We start from the raw sequence: 18828 nt of genomic DNA on the forward strand, positions 1-18828 counted from the left end.
CACAATAACTATTATTTTGTAAAAATGTTTTTGACTTTCAATGAGAATGAATGAGATTTAGATCTAGTCATCTCGGTCACTCTCATAAAAATTTTAATAACATGTTTACAAAACAAAATTTGTTGTACGTTGGGCATTGAGAACTTGAGAAGTAAAAATAAATACTTATAAAACTGGATTAATGTTTGTTTTATATTTCACGCTCAGATTTTAAAAGATAATCAGAAAATATATAACAAAACAAAATATTTTGGTTCTTGAAGAAGACCATGGTAAGATATTTGTCACATACATATAAAAAATTCATTATATCTTTATATATTACTTTCACTATCAAAACTTCAACAAAAAATCCATAAAAATGTTAGTAAAAAATATGAACTATAATAAAACATTCATCTTTTTTAATTTCCTATTGTTTATGAGAATTTTCAATTAAATATAAATTTAAGAATATGAATAATTTCAAAGAATCGCGTTTATTATTATTGTTCTTCAGTAGATTCATTTTTATTTAATTCTTAACCCCAAGAACAAAATATCTTTGATACGGGCGAATTGTGGAGCACGAAATTAAAGAAAAATCTCAATTTTTTAAATATAAAGTGCAAAATGTGTATAAATTGCAAATAAAAATGTTGCGGAATTGTCTTGTGACAGCTTAGACAGTTCTTTGGAAGTCCTATATTTTTTCCTATGTTGTCTATTTATAAGGTTCTCTACGATGTTTTCCCCGTTTCCCCGCAATGTCACTGGAGGCAAACTGCGAGATTTCAAGGAAATTGGGGAAAAACTCTTATAATTCTATGTGAAATGTGGTGAAAACTCTGTGTTGAGATGTCCAATTTGTGTGTGAAGAGATTTACGTAGTCAAAGTGATTCAATTTGGTTGTAAAACCTCTAGAATGCATGAAATTTTCTTTTTGATTATGACCAGCCCAATTGAATGACCTTTCCCCCATGTATTATTCGTCAGAAAACAAAGGTATTTACACAAAAATATAGCTTATTTAGTGCTCTTCATGTGTGAACAACCAAAATTTCAGGAAAGGCTCTCATTTTTGAATCGCGATATGAAATAGTTGGGAGTGCAGGAACGTCTCATACCAAATAATGAGAGAGAGTGAGACAGCCTCTAAAAGCAAGTGAGACAAAGAAACGGGCTTCAATTTCGAAGCCCACTCGCCACCACCCTGTTGAAAGTCATTACACTGTCGTCTCTCAGAGGTGATAGCTGTCAGAATTTCAGTTGTCCTATCTGCTGCAGTTCTTACTAAAATTCCATTATAAAGTTTTAAGAAGTTTTGTTAGTTTATCTCGTGACAAAACATTTTCAACTTTTAGAATTCATTTAATTGTTATCTGTTTAAAATGACAGTTGTCAATATTTTAACTGTTTTATCTACTATATTCCTTACTAAAATTAGATTTTAAAGTTTCAAGAAGTCTTATTAGATTACCTTGTGATAAAACATTTTCAACTTTGAAAATTCATTTTCCTGTCATCTGTCAAAAATGACAGCTGCAATATTTTAACTGTTTTATCTACTATACTCCTTACTAAAATTACATTTTGAAGTTTCAATAAGTTTTGTTAGTTTATCTCGTGACAAAATGTTTTTCTACTTATTATGTAATTGACCTAGAAAAATTCATTTAATTGTCACCTGTCAAATATGACGGCTGTCAATATTTTAACTGTCCTCTTTCCTCTACTTCTTACTAAAATGATATTTTAAACTTTCAAGAAATCTTATTAGATTATCTTATGATAAAACCTTTCCAACTTTGAAAATTCATTTTCACAGGTGACAGACCTGTCAAAAATGACAGCTGTCAAAATTATTATTCTTCGTATGGTATTTTGAACAATTTTCCACCTATTTAAATTTTTCTCTCATGTGGTATTAAAACCTCAATTGGTGCAACCTTATTGCTCACCTCTTCTGCAAATTGTTTTACAAACTATGCATACTATCAGGAATTAAACTGTGGGTAATTTAATATAAAATTCCCCACACAATTGTGCGATAAAATCCAATAAGATGCACCTGAGGTCTTTTGCAGCGTACATTGGAGAGCTTCTTCGTACACAGAACATGGGTTTAGCATGCAAAATTGATGGGTGTGCTGAGTTGGTTTGGGGGGTTGAGAATAAAAAGGGCAATTGAGGTGTGAAATGGTGATATGCAAATGAAAATAAATGATAAAATTGCCCACATTTTATGCGCCTTTCCATGCTGATGAGACTTCCCAGTGACTCTATTTGACTTGGTGTATATATATATAGGGATTTTTATTTACTTGGGGTTGAATGTTCTAACCCCCTTTTGAACCATTGTATCTTATGTATCTTGTGGTTCATGGTGGTTCTTTTTTTTGTTGTGTGTCTTTGCAGACGGAAATAGTGAAGCGCCTAAATGCCCTAATTAATCAACTGCTACCGTTTCTGGCACAGGAACACCAACAGCAGGTCATCCAGGCGGTGGAGAGGGCCAAACAAATTACCGTGCCTGAGCTGAATGCAATAATTGGGGTAAGTGGTAGCGCCCCCTTTCTGTGGGATGCCAGTGTTATGTGGTGTGGATACCACTTAAAGTTTCCCAGTTTGTGGGGTGGGTGCTTTTTCCTCCCCAAGTTCAGAATACACAAACACTTTTTCCCTAAGATACAACATAAGCTTTCTATGTACATAAAGTTTTTTTTTCTCTCTCTGACTTTTTCTCTTCACCCCCCCCCCTCTCTCTCTCTCCCTCTGTGTCCTCTACAGTTTTTTCCTGAACTTTGGGGATGGGTTGGGGTTGTGTCCAAGGGATGAAAATGCAGGATACAAAAGTGAGATGGAAAACAGGCACCATTCGTAACTTCTCTTATGTATAATATATTTCTCTTGTATTTTTTCTTCTTCCACTTTTTTTTCGTCCCTCCAAACCACCCCTCCTGAACCGAGGGAAAATTTCTATTTCAACATTCTTTGCTTCCTCCAAGCCGCCCTACCACCCCCGTCCTACCCCCTTGGGGGGCCCGGGAATGGAAAGGGGAGAAAAAAGGTGGAAAAGGAGGGAATTCTTTGTTGTAAAAGTCTGTGCAATTTGTGTAATGTGTTGGGGGGGGGGGTTTGAGGGATGAAAATGGCATGAAATACATTAAATAGCTAAGGAGTAAATTTCACCCTCAGGGGAGGGAAAAAAAGAAGGGGGTGAGGGTGTTGAATAAGTGGAGGAAAAGTGGAGACCTAGACCAGGAAAAAGAGAAAGAGGGCGAGAGAGAAAGTTGGGGGGCAAGAAAGGAAAAAAGGTACAGAGTAATGGAGGTGGTGAATGAGGGTTTGAGATTTTGCTCCCTGATAATAAATTTATTATGTACACTCACACAATTTCCTTATTTTAATCACGTTTCATTCTTTTTTATTAGACTTTTTTTTCCATCCCCCTATTTATATATATACATTTTAATACAATTTGGGTTTCCTCCTTTTGTTATACAGTTTCATTTTATTTTTTTATTTTCTCTTGTTGACACTAGAAGTCGTGATATTCTACAGATTTATTTTTTTGTTTATTTTTTTTCCTTGAGATACTTAGTTGAGATGTACAATTTAATTTGATTGCTTTTCATTTGAGTAGTATATTTTTTTTCTTTTTGATTTTTTGCCTTTGCAAGTTTATATATTTTTTTCTTGGAGTATTATCATGTGCATTATGGGGTACGCACAGTTGATTTTATTATGCAAACATGTTTTTGAAAATACATTAGATTGCTGAGGATAATGCAATCATTGTAAAACACAAACCGATGTAATATAGTTAACTAGGTGGGGGTACCGAAAATCGTCGGGAAAAGCAATTCACTCAGGGAAAACTCATCAACTTATCGCAGAGCTTTCGGCTCGGTCTCCAAGCCAACCACTGATGAAGGCTTGGAGACCAAACCGAAAGCTCTGCGATAAGTTGATGAGTTTTCCCTGAGTGAATTGCTTTTCCCGACGATTTCCGGAACCCCCACCTAGATAATGCAATCAAAAACGAAATGCTTATAATGGCACATCTCTCAGCAGTCGATATGCGAATGAGGGACACAATTATTGGCTACGCACACACAAATTTGTTTTCTTTTAACTACACTGAGAAAAATCCGAAAAAGTCAAAATAACATTTCGGAAATGTTAATTTTACCCTGCAGTATTGATCCGAAATCGGTGTGAATATTACCCTTTTCAGGTGTATTATGAGTTAAAGTTACCTTTTTTCATGTTGATTTTACCCTCAAAAGGTGTAAAATTAACATTAATTATGTTGATGGGCCAATCCATCTCAAAACGACCGAAAAAATCGCAAATCGCGGGGTCATGATCTCTGATGTTTCTGAATTTTACATATGTTAAAATACACGATAAAATAATATACCCCTTTTTTTTCGCCCAAAAAAAAATTCCTGGCCGGAGATACATGGCGCCAAAGATGGCGTCTCGCTCTTTATTCATCAAATGAGATTTTTGGCAAATATTTCAAAATGCTCTATCTCGCGAACGGGTTGAGATTTCTTCTTACTCTTTTTTTATTTGAAAGATAATTTTATGCTCTTTAAAACGATATACGAGTTTTCGTATTATCTGTTCAAGTTTTTTTGTAACGGTTTTTTGAATTTTTTTTGAAATAAATTAAAAATTAATTTTTCTCAAAAACCCCATTCTCAAAAATTTTCATTTTTTTACTGTTGATCAGTAACATTGAGTACTACATTCCCTGAAAAGGCGAGCTTCCACTTTTGCGCTTATTTTTTTTTTAAATATTCAAATATTTACAACATTTTCAAAAAAGTAAAAATACCAGATAAACTCAAAATTTTGAGTTCAACTTTTCAGGGAATATAATACTCCACAATACTTAAAAACAGTTAAAAAATCAAAATTTTTCGAACTAAAATGTGGTGAATCTTCTGTCAATGTTAAAGCGTCTGGAAATGGTTTTGAATTATAACATTTACCCTATGTCAAAACAGATTTTAAAAATTTTTGATAAAGTGTATTCTAAAATGTGCCAAGAAACCAAAAATAATGCTATTTTCAGGGTACACTTAAGCAACAAAAACTTGTAAGAATGATAGATTCAAATTGGGGGCAGCAAGCGACTTCTGACCGGGAGAGGAGTAATCTTTTCTCCCGTTCCCAATGATTCTAAATAACTGGGCTTTTTGAACAGGCAGTTAACTGGTTTTAGGAGACTTAGAAACCAGTTGATCGATCAAAACTACTTTTAAAATAGGGCCTTAACTCTAAGAACGATTGGGTCTCTTTGCTCAATGAAGTCCAACTTCAACCTATATTAATTTTTGGATTTTGCTAAAAATCCAAAAAAAGCTTTTAAGCAAGTATTTGATTGTATCCAGAAAGAATAAGATATTCAAAATATAAAAGTCAAGTTTACAAAATCAAAGTAATTGTGCATTGCTTTTTAGCTAAATCGAATATTATTTATTTTTAATTAAAAATTCAAAAATATTTTTAACAAAAGAACATTATTGTATGCAGTAAGTTATAGGCGGTGCACAAACAATTTTGTTCCTTAAACTTTTTTTTAAAACTAGATGTTGCTTGCACTTATTGAAACGTCAAATATTGTGTTAAAAAATAATGGTTATCTTTGCTCATTAAAAAACTCAAGTTAACTTTTTTTAATCATGTTTGAGTGACTCACAAAAATAAATTGAAATAAATAAATAGAAATATTTTTTAACTTTCGAGCAAAAGTAAGGAAAACATAGTTCTTGTTGCCTTGTTTACCGTTTTGAGAAATTTCGAAAATATTTGTGTAAAACAATAACAGCTCTACGTACGTGATTAGACGAAAATGTCACTCCCATTAAACAAAAATATTTGTGCGTTGCCCATAATATCCAAAATAGAATACCTTTAATTTCTGAACGTGTTTTTAACACTTCACTGAAAATGAGTGTAAATTTATTTCCGAACAGCTTTGCAACTATGTAATTTTGAAAACATGTTTGCAGAAAAAAAATCATTGTGCGTACCCCATTATTTTATGTGAAAAAAGACAGAGATAAGCAGAAAATTGAAAATGTTTTTTTGAAGAGTGTTTTTTTTTGTATTAAATTCGCGGTTCTTCTTTGTAATTTTTGCAGCAGCAGCATCAACAGGGACTTCAGCAACTTATCGTAAGTTCGATTTATTTTTCCAAAACAAAACAAAAAAACCAAACAATTTCCAATAAAAAAATCAAGACTCAAAATTTACTTTTTCCATCCGTCAAACTATCATTCAGTGTTTCTCTTTGTTATCAATCAGTAAAAAAAGCAATATTTTTTCCCCATAATCATTTTCGCAATATAAATCACTCTTTTAGTTTATTTAAAAATTAATTTCATGTCGATGAATAACACAATTGTGTGTCGTTATATTTTTTTGTGTTACTCATTAATGTGTCTGTCTTTTTTATTATCTGGCTGTATCTAAAGTGTCGCATTTTTAGTGTTTGGACAGTGTGAATTTTCGATTAACCCCTCATGGTGTCATGAGGTGTAACAAAATCATGTTGTAAAAATAATTGAAATTTCACACCAATATAGAGAGAGAGAGGAGGAATCAAATTAAATTAACTGCATCGAAATGGCTGATTTTGCAGCAAATGGGTTTCAATTAAAACCACACTATCTCCTCTCATTATAACCCTGTTTCGAGGCATTTGGCTACGCCACATAAAAAAAAACGAATCCTCTTTTGTCGAATGACCCGAGAATATTGCATGAGGAGATAAATGATGAAAAATGCGATGAGCATTAAAACAGATGTTGCCTTGCTCTTTTATGTCCCATTGTTGGCTATTTTTCTTCAGTGCTTCTTCAGACCACTCCTATGTTCCACATCATTATCACCATCATATGCTCATTTTTATCCCTTTCCATCCACAAACCACAAAAAAGGCCCTTTTCAGCTTTTCCCTCTTGTGATTTATTCACACACGAACGCAAATGTCGAGAGTGAATTGAATGACAAAAAGATCGTCATTTTTGCAGATACAAATTTGACATTCAGAAAAATATGCTACGACGACAAAAGTAATCTTAATTGAGTTCTCTTTTGCAACCCCTTTTACAAAAGTTCAATTTGGATCATTTGATCAATTTCAAATACTGAAAAAAACCGTTAAGATTCGAAAATAACGATTTTTACTGTCATCTGTCAATTTTGACAACAGCAAAATTTGACAGAACAAGAACTGTCTCTAGAAAAATTGTTTAAAGGATTGCAAGCTATGTATGTTCAATTTTAATTTTTATTACTATTTTTTTTTATTCTATATTTTATTATTTTACTCATTTTACTATAAAAATATTTTTAAAAAATGGCACTTAAGATGATTTTATTTAAAAGCAAAAGTATTAAAAATAATTCTTAAAGAGCTCCCAACATCTTTTAACCCCGAATTTTTACTTAACCTTGTGCAAAAATATTTATAAAAATACACTTTTAACAAATTTAAAAATATTTGTCAAAAATGGCTTGTCAATCGTACTTCAATTTATTTCTTCGTTTTTCAAGAGGTATTGTTCACGATTATTCCATGAATAGTTGTTAAAGAGAAATTTTGAAAACGTTTACAAGAAAATCATATTGCTTTGATATGTTGTCGCTTGGGTCAACAATTGTCGTTCGGGGAAGTGAAGCACCCTTATTGTAGGGCAGCTTTAAAATTGAGCATACTTCTCCTATTTTTAAAACGAATTCAGTTTTATTTAAATATAAGTTAGCTTCGCACTTTGTAGAACTAAATTATATCATAATAAGGTCTAGTTCCATTTAAAAATTAGATAAAAATGCCCTTTTTTAATGCTGCCCCACTTCAAAGGTATCCCACTTCTTCCTTACTTCTTTTTCACCCTTTTTACCTAATATATGCAATTCTTGCAACAATACTTGTAACAATAACATAATATAAAATAATTGCTAGTTTAGATGATAAATATGAATAAGGTACGACAATTGCTTATCCAAACGACGATGCAGTAAATTAGAATATTGTCGCATTAGATACTAAATTAATTTTATCAAACTTATATGCATAATTTTAGCCTTTTTTAAGAGATGTATTTCATTATTTTATTAAACTCATAAAAAAACGTTTATTGACCTTTCGAACTGTTGACGTACTGTCAAATGTGACAGCTGTCATAATTCAAAATCAGCAGTTTTATTTTATTTCTTAAAATTAAAATGAAGATTTCATTTGTAGCAACGATTGTACTGACTGTAAAACACGTTAAATTTTCTTTCATTTGACAGGATGTAGGGCGAAGTGAGGCACCTTTGAAATTCGGATTTTTCACATATTTTTAAATAAAGTTGAGCCTTATCGTGATATAATTTAGCTGCACAAACAGATTGAAAAGCAAAATTACATTATGATATGACTCAGTTCCATTTAAACATAGAAGAAAAATCCCAATTTCAATAGTGCACTTTGAAAGGTGCCCCACTTTCCCCTAAATCTGTCGAAATCGAAACTTTCCGCTCGTTTATGAAAGTTTCGTGAAATACATTTTCAGGTATTCATATACAAAGAATACTTACTTAATTAGGTGGCTGCAACGTCCCTTTAAGGAACCGGACCTCTAGCCCCTCTAGCACTAACTTCCTTTAGTCCTGGTGACTCTGTGTCAGCTCGCTTCAGAAACGTAGGATTTGTCGCTGTCGTAAAGTACGTCTTATCGGAGGGTTCTTGCGAGTTATCGTAACAATCTTGTTGAATATCTTGTTATACACAAAAAACATGAATTTAATTTTAATCATGTGCTTTATATTCGAAAAAAGCACATTGTTGTTGTGTGTCAAATATGACAGCTGTCAAATGAAACAAGGAATTTTTTACATAATGTCAGGTATGACAATTGTCATAATACGGAATAACTTGGAAAAGTATTGAACTACATATTCAGAAATTTTACATGTCATACGTGTTAGAAGAATCTTAAATCCATTGTAGACCGCTTTTCTGTCAAAATTGCAAATATGACAGCTGTCAAAATTTAAGTCATCTAACAAAGAAACTAATTCTTGAGAATTCAAGATCATGTTTATTAATTTACAATTCACCTCTGAGATTACTGGAAAATTTTACGCATACATTTCTGTCACCTGTCAAATATGTCATCTGCCATAATTTTCAAATTTCAAATTCAAACCGCCTCATCCCCTTGGCTGTTAATCAACACATAATTGTTTACACCAGAAACACTATCCCAACAACAATTTAGTATTATCAGTATAATTGTATAGAGAATGACAAAATTAATAGTAATTGCATGTTTGTGTGTTTGGATTTAAAATTGAAATTCTCACCACAAGAACCACGGTGCTTTGTTTTTGTGTTAATGTGTGTGAATTATTCAGAGCGGTGAATATGTGTTCTAATAGAAAATTAGAGGGGTTGGCCTCCTCCTATAGATAGTGTACTGAAAATGGATTGTATTTTGGGGTGTATAATATTGTATTGTGGGGTTGGTAAAACTCAATGAATGGGCTATCTCGTATTAATATGAATGCATTCGCGTGAGGGTGGAAAACCACAATTTGTAGCAATTGAAGTGCTATATCCGAATACCATTTTGGATTACTCTATTATAATTGTGCTCGTGCCAATTGAATATGATCCCCCGGTTCTATTAGCAAAAGTAACAACTGGGTCTTTTTTGGGAAATGTTAAAGGGTGAAATTTTGCTTTTGAACCAGATAAAATGGTTTTTGGGGAGTTTGAGGGGTTAAATGATGCTACAATAGAGATAATATGGAGAAAATAAATGGATATTTCTTAAATCTTTGGTCTCTTTTGGGGTTTTTGGGGGAAAGTTTTTGGCAATTTGCAGAATGCTTTTCTGTCTGTGTGGTAAAATGGTCAAAATAATACTCAACTGTGAGTTTCAGTGGAAATAGAAGGTCTATTGTGTTATAATTGTATGGAGATTGAAGCAAAAACAAGCGTTGTTTTTGCACGAAAATGGAATGAGGTATGAGATTTTCGTTATTTAATTTACCCCAAAATTCTATACGCCAAAGGTTATCATTTGATGGTTTAGTTTATCGCTATAAGTTCTATTCTTCTCCATATCCCTATAAAAATTCTGCATAGATCCGTGGAGTTTTCGTAGGACCGGATTGGAGCTTTCTGCAATTGGCCATAACTCAAATTCTAATTATTAGAATTCTATCATCGATAGAGATGATGAAAGGTCTTGTCAAATTCTACAACTTCATAAAAAAAAACCTGGAAGGGCTTCAAATTCGAAAAAAAAACGATTTTCGAAATTTCGACGTCGAAATATTTATTTTCCCTTTTGATGTGATATTCTGTATTTGGTTGATGAGATCAAGACCGTTCCTACAACAAGTCAGGATCCTCTTCGGTCTTCCATAAAACGAACTCTAAACGATCTTATCCTGGTTTGACTACCACTGCAAAGTATCTTGTACTTTGGAATTTACTCTTTCTTGTGCCGAGTTAGACTTACTTTTTGGAAGTAATTGTTGGTTTCATGAACGAACTACTTCTAACTGCACTGGGCTTTGCAACAGTTTTAATTTGTCATTCGTACATCTACCAGATATCACAATTCTGTCTTTTGACATAAGGTTCCAGATAAACGTTCCAACCTTGATATCACAACACTTTACGAATTCACTATACTAACGGAAGGTTATTCCTAATAGGGCATCGACCAGTCTAGTCCTAGTAGTGGCTTTCGGGATTTTGGCCCATTCGGGATTTTGGCTTTCGGGACCCTATTATAAAACTGTCAGTTCTAAAACTCGAGACCATCGTAGCAAAATTTCATTTTTCAACGTTTAGCATTTGAAATTTTAGCTTTTCGGTTCAACTCCATTCTGTTAGACTCTTCTTCTTTTTTTTATTTTATGTCATGATTGTCAGACTCTTGGAAATCTAACTGGGAAAATTCAACTTTCGTCCGAAAAACGTATTTTTTACTACGCCAATCATTCGAAATTTACTAAAATAATCGTGCTACTCCCATTTTAGTCTCCTGAAAATTGCTTTTTGAAAGAAATGATCCGCACTTGCTATAGGTGAAAACGTCAATTTGACAAAGATTTTACAGAATGTGGAGGCTTTTAAGGTATCAAGTGTCTCAACATTATGAGAAATTTCTGTCAAAGCTTCAAACAATGTGCTTAAAAAAATTTACCTAGGGGAAAGTGCTCATGCTTTGCACGATTCCAAGTTTCATAATGACTAAATTTTTCCTATGTTTCACAATAAATGTGACTCCGCAAAATATTTTAAAAATACAACACTTTCGCCTAGTTTTTAAAATATTGGTTTGATGAGTACCATTTATTAAAAATCATAGGAAAAATTTAGTCATTATGAAGCTTGGGACCTTGTAAAGCATGCACACTTTCGCCTATACTTTGGTATGATTTTTTGACAAATTCGGCAAAATGAAGAAAAAATTCAGAGCTAAATCGGATTTTATCAGGACAGACATCTCCAGAAAAACCCTCTTCATTAGAATTGTTGGAAAATTTTCCTCAAAAATTCACTAAATACTATCCCAAGAAACTTCCACAAACACTTTTCTCGCTTTTTTCAGCAGAGAAACAACAAATTTTCACGAAAAACATTCAAAAAAGCAAGAGACTTTGGAATGACAGCGATCTGTCAAAAATTTTTGATGGAAAATAAATCCAATGTGGAGGCATTTTTCCTCAAAAATTCCTTCAAAAATAGGAATTTTTCTTTCAAACATTTTTGAAATCATTTTTGATGAAATTAACTCCAATGTGTAGACATCTTTACACACGATCATTTGACAAATGAGTTGAAAAACAAGTTGAAGTGCACATGGCAATTGGTTGAGATCAATAGCAAAGACAATCAGAGTCAGTGTCAGTGCCCCCTTAGCTCAGTTGATAGAGCATTCACTTAGACAGGGAAAGGTCCCCTGGGTGGAGACAGGAATTCTTTCCTGTTTCCATTTGGGTTAAATTTTTGGATTGGAAATCACTGGTTCTCATTGTCGCTCTCTGTGCAGAAACACAAAATTTCTAGGGATTACGTAGGGTCGAATGAACACCTTTTCAACAGGAAACCCCTATTGACACTTTTGTCAAAATGTTGAAATTTATTTAATGTATCTAATGAAATGTAAGTAATATGGCGTTTTTCATTAATTTACGTTTTTCGATAAGGATAAATGTTCAAATTTCGTATTGAAAATTGTACAGAGTAAAGTGTCAATAGGTCCTGACATGAGTTCTTGAAGTGTCAATAGGTGTTCCTTTCATCCTATTGAACATAACCTTACTTCTTTATTTTCTGTGGCTTCTATTTTAATTAAAATTCATATCACCACATTACACGTGTTCTGACAAAAGAAAAATTCTTCTGGACTACAGGTGTATTAAAAAATGAGGTTATTTAGTTCCTAACCTAATGAAATGTAAGTAATATGGCGTTCTTCATTATTTTACGTTTTTCGATAAGGATAAGTGTTCAAATTTCTCATTCCAAATGGTAAAAAGTAGGGTGTCAGTAGGTCCTGTCACGAGTTCTTAAAGTGTCAATAGGTGTTCCTTTCACCCTACTAAGTGAGCAGAAGTCTATTCAATCATTTTACACATGATAGTCGTGCAAAAACTTGCAATTTAGACTTATATAGATTTATCATTGCTTTTGAATGGAATTTCCTTGGACATGTAACGGATATTCCTATGACTAAGCTTGGACATGTCCATGTCATATTGGACATGAAACACTTTTTATAGGGAAATTTTGCATGCTTGTCAATTCTTTCCACCCTCTTGTGCATTTATTCATCTTCATGACTAAATGCATCCCCCTCGTTAATTCTGACAAAATATATGTATAATATTTTTCCGGATTTAGATGAACGAGAAAGAGACAAAAACGGAAGGGATAACGAATGTAATATAGGCTCATTTTACGAGGGTGAATGATTTTGATGCGTGTCTTTCACAATAATCAACAATAATCATTATTTTGGGTGAGAGGGTGGAAATATGAAAATATTCCCTATCAATTTTCCCTTGTAACCTCTCCAATTCTATCTCCAGCTGAGCAATAACTATATACATGTCGATAATTAATTTTCACTTCCAATTCTTCTGGCTGTATATGATTTTATTCGTGAATATCCTCATCCTTTTGTACACTCACCCTCCCCTGTGTTAATACAATTTATCCCCTCGTTATTGATTGTAATCTTTCACCATTTATTTTTCACCCTAAGGGCAAAAGAGAAATAAACATTGCCAGAAGGGTAGCTAATTGTGTGACTTTTCTTCTCTTTGCATTCCAAACAATAAAAAAAGAGAAATACTTTCATAGTTATTGCAACATCTGTCCAATTGTTGAAATTTTCTGTGGTTAAATTTGAAATTTTCTCCCACTTTTCCCCACCATAAAACCACCCATGACTTTTTCTGGCACAAAAACAACCATTTGATTTCATGGTAGTTCACGCTAAAATATTCAAAATGCTATTTTGTACAACAATCACCCCATTCTCCTCCCCCAAAAATTGTCAACTTATCCTCTCTGTTGTGCTGGAAAACAATTTTACCGTGTTTTAGAATGAGTGGGAAAATGTTTTTGCTATTAGTTGCATCAATTTAAGTAAATCCATGTCAATTTTCCATACACAATGTACAAAATGAAATAGTTTTCACTTGGGTTTTACATCACTGATAGCTTTTTCTTCCTTTTCAATGTGCAATCCGTCTGACTCCTTTGGAGCTGCAAATATTCCTAGATTGGAGATTGTGATTGAACCTCAGGGGTGGTTTTTCATAAAGTCTTAATAGGACGATAGAAGATTTTATAAAATAATTTAATTGTTTATTAAGATGTAATAGATTGCAATAACCAGCTAACGAACTGATTGCTATATTCTTATTGGATATCGTCAAAAGGAAACTTAACCTAAAAGACAGAAAGTGAGGTTAGAATTTTTAAACCACATAGTTTATTATGTCAAATGCCTAAAATAACCAGATTTTGCGAATAGTTTGGAAAATACTATCCCTTTTAATGGATAAAAAGAATTTTAAACTCCTTTCTATGCTGTTTTGTTAAATACCAGAAGGTACATAACCTCAAAAAAACTTTCAGTTTACTAAGAGAAAAAAACGAAAAGTGTTTTTTATTATGAAAAGAATATAAGCCGAGTGCAATGTAGATGTCTGTTACTTGTTATTTTCAATCTACTCGTTAGAAAGTCTAGATTATTTAATCTTGACTTCTAGGACTTGGCATAGTTCACAATTGCTGTACCATTAAGCTGTCGTGGTTCGACTAGGAATGGACTATATTCCTGAGTGAACCAGAAGTATTGCGAGACTTCTGAATCCCGTTTGAACGCTGAAGTATCGGACTACAGAGACAGAATGTTAGGTTGAAATTTCGATGGAAAGGTTAACTTATAATCAATTCTAATTGTTCCGATATTGCCAAATGACATTGACAAATTCAAGAGTCTACACTGACAGAATACAAATTCTGATAAGCTTCTTCCGACATCTTTTAAGATTTTTACTAGAACGATTTTTTTTTTAATTTATTACTCATAACCTCTCAAAACCAGTTATTAACCTCTTAAAATTTTGAGAAAGGTTATGCAGGCTCCAGATCTGAGATTTAGCATCCTGGCATTTGGTCTATAAAATTGAAGTAAGGCGACTAATAATTAATAATTATCCTTGAACAGGCTACTAAACCCTTCCTGTAGTTTTATGAGGTTAAAATTAAAAGGAAAACCTCTTAGTCAGGGAACACCTATTTACACTTTTGTCAAAATGTTGAAATTTATACTATAATGTGTCAAATAAAATGTAAGGAATATGGCGATTTTTCATTAATCTACGTTTTTCGATAAGGTTAAGTGTTCTAATCTCGTATTGAAAATGGTACAGAGTAGGGTGTCAATAGGTCCTGACATTAGTTCTTGAAGTGTCAATAGGTATTCCTTTCTTCCTATTGCACATAACCTTACTTCTTGATCTTCTGCGGCTTTTATTTTAATTAAAATTCATATCACCACAGCACAATATACGTATTCAATCAAGAGAATAATTCTTCTGTCAGGTGTATTAAAAAGTGAGGTTATGTTATTCCTAGCCTTGAAAGTCAATAGTTTTTTTTTGGATTTTCTTTTGACAGGCTGTTTTTTTTACCAATTTGAGCCATTAAAATTTTAATAAAGCAATTAATGGCTATATATAAATCATTATACAAAGTTTAAATTTACTTATTTTACAAAAAATCACATAATTTATTTCATTTATTTAAGTCTAATCATTTATTTCTAATTTTAGTAAACAAATTACAGCTTTCAAAGTTGTCTTAAACTATTGAGTCCCTTAAAAAAAAACCCTCTTAAAAACAGTCTTAGGGGAAAATATCCATGCTTCGTACAATCCCAAGCTTCGTAATAACTAAATTCTGAATAAATATGACCCATCACACACATATTTTAAAGATTAGGGGAAAGTGCCTAGTTTTTCAAATATATTGCGGAGTCAATTTAGTCATTACGAAGCTTACTTGGGATCGTACGAAGCATGGGCACTTTCCCTTAGTGGCATTTTCAAGGTTATGTCAGGTATTTTACTTTGTCGTTGAACGTAATTTGCACTCTTAAACCGTAAATAGCACCCCTTTAAAACTTCACCTAATAACTCATGCGAATTTTAAAAGTCCAGAAATCACCAATTTACACTTCAAACACTCTGGGAATTGTTTAAGTAGACGTACAAATAGGAGAAGGGTAAAATTGTTTAAATAAATACAAAAGAGAGAGCGCTTTTTTTTGTCTAGTCGTACCCCAACATATCTTCATCTCAAACATTCCACATTTTGCCAGCAATTTACACTAATTATGGAATGATGGAAGGGAATCATTTACATCCCCTATTTTCATTTGCTGAATTTCCTCCCTCTTCCTTTGTCGTCATCATCATCTGCCGAGTGAGTCAAATAACAAGAAATCACGGCTATTCAATGGGCACTATATGCCAAGGGTGGAAAAATGCCCGGGGAATATTTTCAATCCCTCACACTTTGCTTTGGTCTCTTTTCCTAGGGGTTTATTGTTTCAATCCCTCTCTCTTTGGTGACTCGGTCAGGATACAGGAGAGTCCACATCCCAATCCCTCTTGCAGTTTTGCGAAAAAGAGTCATTGGGGTGGTATATCCTGCGCTTGAGTGTATAACTAAATTGTAATCTCGCCAAATGTTGAGCAAGTCAAGCTCACAACACTAAACAACCCCTAATCTATTCGTCATGGCAGCGCACGGTGGAAAGAACCCCCGATGTATAATACAGTAAATAATGTTGGCAACCGGCAAAACTACTCACACCCCGAGCGACAGTCCCGGGGTGCAATATAGGGATGAGTCGTGGAGTGTATTCATATATCCCACCTTTGCAAACGGAGTGGCGTTCAATTTGTTTTGTGATTTTGTTATTTGCTTTACGAATTTGACGTTCTGGATGTCGACCGATTCGTGATTTTGGTTGTCTTGATTTTAAATTTCGAGTTTCTGTCTCTTTCGGGATTTGGCTTTCGGGATTTTGGATTTTGGGAATTTGGCTTTCGCGACTTTCGATTTCAGGATTCTGGGTTTTTCAGGTTTTAGCTTTCGGGATTTTGGCCTTCGGGATTTTCGATTTTGGGATTTTGGTTCTCGCGATTTTGGATATCGAGATTCTGGCCTTTTCGGGTTCTGGCTTTCGGGATTTTGACTGTCGGGATTTTAGATTTTAGTATTCTATTTTTTTCGGGTTTTGGCTTTCAGGATTTTGGAATTTTGGATTTCGGGATCCTGGCTTTTTCGGATTCTGGCTTTCGGGATTTTGGATTTTGGGATTTTGATTATCGCGATTTTGGATGCCGAGATTCTGGCTTTTTCGGGTTCTGACTTTCGCGACTTTCGATTTCAGGATTCTGGGTTTTTCGGGTTTTAGCTTTCGGGATTTTGGCCTTCGGGATTTTCGATTTTGGGATTTTGGTTCTCGCGATTTTGGATATCGAGATTCTGGCCTTTTCGGGTTCTGGCTTTCGGGATTTTGACTGTCGGGATTTTAGATTTTAGTATTCTATTTTTTTTCGGGTTTTGGCTTTCAGGATTTGGAATTTTGGATTTCGGGATCCTGGCTTTTTCGGGTTCTGGCTTTCGGGATTTTGGATTTTGGGATTTTGATTATCGCGATTTTGGATGCCGAGATTCTGGCTTTTTCGGGTTCTGACTTTCGGGATTTTGGATTTCGGGATTCTGGCTTTTACAATTTTGGATGCCGAGATTCTGGCCTTTTCGGGTTCTGACTTTCAAGATTTTGGATTTCGGGATTCTGGCTTTTACAATCTTGGATGCCGAGATTCTGGCTTTTTTGGGTTCTGACTTTCGGGATTTTGGATTTCGGGATTCTGGCTTTTTCACGTTTTGTCTTTCGACATTTTGGATTTTGGGATTCTGGCTTTTTCGTGTTTTGGCTTTCGTGATTTTGGATTTCGCAATTATCGATTTTGGGATCCTGGTTTTTTCGGGTTCTGGCTTTCGGGATTTTGGATTTTGGTATTCTGTTTATTTCGGGTTTTGGCTTTCAGAATTTTGGATTTCGGGATCCTGGCTTTTTTGGAATTTTAGTTATCGCGATTTTGGATGCTGAGATTCTGGCCTTTTCGGGTTTTGACTTTCGGGATTTTGGATTTCGGGATTGTGGTTTTTTCGAGTTTTCGCTTTTGGAATTTTGGATTTTACAATTTTGGTGTTCACGATTTTGGATTTTGAGATTTCTGGCTTTTTCGGGTTTTGTCTTTCGGCATTTTGGATTTTGGGATTCTGGCTTTTTCGTGTTTTGGCTTTCGTGATTTTGGATTTCGTAATTATCGATTTCGGGATCCTGGCTTTTTCGGGTTTTGTCTTTCGGAATTTTGACTTTAAGATTTTGGCTTTTGGGATTCATCAAATTAGAATTAATCATCAGGTAACTTATAGTATGTGCCCTATAGGATCTCTAGAAAATTTCTATAGAACAAGTTGCCTCTCCAATGACAAAGGTGCGATATATAGGGTGGGTTAGATGGAAGCCAGTGAATATTCCCAAAATTTCCACATACAACACACATATTCTCACATGCTGAGTGGGTCTATTGAGCCCCTGGCTTCAGTGTTGCTGAAATTGGATTGTGCAGCTCACAGAATCCTCACTCTCTTCACAACCATCCCTCAGTCCCCTGGAATAACGCTTGAATAAACCATCCCCAGTTGACGTGGCATGGCGGAAAGTGCGGAGGGTTGTTGCTAATATGCGACAGCAGCAGCAACACAACAATTTTATTGTTCCGCCACGAGGGATTTGTTCGAAGTATGGTGAATACTGAGACACCCTCCAACTTCCAAAATTTTCATCCATGTCTCGCCCTCTCTGAAATATCCACTTCCTCACCCCCCCAAAAATGGCTTTTACCCTCCACTTCAAAATCCCGCAGGAAGAGAACATTTCGCCCACCATTGTTGTTGTTGTTGTCATGTTGTTCTGTTTTCCAGAGTCGCTTCGTGAATTTTCAGCGCAAGAGATTGCAATTTATCCCACAATGAGGGATGCTACTCGAGTTTATTTTGAAATTGACGGGGTTTTGGAGATGAGATAAGGGATTTGCAATTGGGCGGGATATTCTAATAACAATAATATTAGCTCTTAATTTGAAGCATGTAACGGATGTGCTGAAAATTTAGAATTATTCTCAAGTGATTTAATTTTGTCTTGAATTGAGGA

The 18828-nt window shown here is 34.1% G+C and overlaps 1 protein-coding gene across 7 annotated transcripts in view; it reads left to right on the forward strand.

Annotated features, from left to right (window-relative positions):
• LOC129810186 (protein groucho) overlaps positions 1 to 18828 on the forward strand; it is a 338180-nt gene that overhangs the window by 280574 nt on the left and 38778 nt on the right. For 4 of the 7 annotated variants that reach the window (XM_055860504.1, XM_055860505.1, XM_055860509.1 and 1 more), the window contains exons 5-6: positions 2399 to 2536; positions 6142 to 6174. In XM_055860504.1, coding sequence (XP_055716479.1) covers positions 2399 to 2536; positions 6142 to 6174 — 171 coding nt within the window. The remainder of the gene's footprint in view (positions 1 to 2398; positions 2537 to 6141; positions 6175 to 18828) is intronic. The other 3 variants (XM_055860506.1, XM_055860507.1, XM_055860510.1) reach the window with 1 other exon arrangement.

This window comes from Phlebotomus papatasi, chromosome 1, assembly GCF_024763615.1.
Source record: "Phlebotomus papatasi isolate M1 chromosome 1, Ppap_2.1, whole genome shotgun sequence".
In the NCBI taxonomy this organism is placed as follows: Eukaryota; Metazoa; Arthropoda; class Insecta; order Diptera; family Psychodidae; genus Phlebotomus; species Phlebotomus papatasi.